We start from the raw sequence: 580 nt of genomic DNA on the forward strand, positions 1-580 counted from the left end.
TGGTTCAGACCGCGCGGGCGCTTAAGTACGAAACTGACTACGACGGGGAGCGGTTCCACCTGCGCTGGGCGGGGCCTCACCTCCCGAGAGGCGGGCCCCTCAGCCGCAACGCCAGTCCCAGCCCTTCAACAACCACACCCTGTCGGGGCCGGCACCGCCCACTGCCGCCCGGAATGCGCATGGCTGCTGCGCCGCGCTTCCGCCCACAACCAAGATGGCCGCGAGGCGGGCCCGGCGGGCGGAAGTGGCCCGGCAGCGGCTGACGGGTCCGTCATGGCGGCCGTGGCCACCTCCCCCGCGCTGAAGCGGCTGGACCTGCGCGACCCCGCGGCGCTTTTCGAGACCCATGGAGCGGAGGAGATCCGCGGGCTGGAGCGCCAAGTGCGGGCTGAGATCGAGCACAAGAAGGAGGAGCTGCGGCAGATGGTGGGCGAGCGGTACCGGGACCTGATCGAGGCGGCCGACACCATCGGCCAGATGCGCCGTTGCGCCGAGGGGCTGGTGGACGCCGTGAAGGCCACGGACCAGTACTGCGCGCGGCTCCGCCTGGCCGGCCCGGCCGCCTCCCAGCCGCCCGCGG

The 580-nt window shown here is 73.1% G+C and overlaps 1 protein-coding gene across 1 annotated transcript in view; it reads left to right on the forward strand.

Annotated features, from left to right (window-relative positions):
* The first annotated feature begins 246 nt into the window (after nt 1–246).
* Nucleotides 247–580, forward strand: part of COG1 (component of oligomeric golgi complex 1) — a 12,457-nt gene continuing 12,123 nt past the window's right edge. Inside the window, exon 1 of the mRNA XM_004693469.2 lies at nt 247–580. Within this exon, the coding sequence (XP_004693526.1) occupies nt 274–580 (307 nt within the window). The 5' untranslated portion in view covers nt 247–273.

This window comes from Condylura cristata, unplaced genomic scaffold (assembly GCF_000260355.1).
Source record: "Condylura cristata isolate star-nosed mole 26May11 unplaced genomic scaffold, ConCri1.0 scaffold00038, whole genome shotgun sequence".
In the NCBI taxonomy this organism is placed as follows: Eukaryota; Metazoa; Chordata; class Mammalia; order Eulipotyphla; family Talpidae; genus Condylura; species Condylura cristata.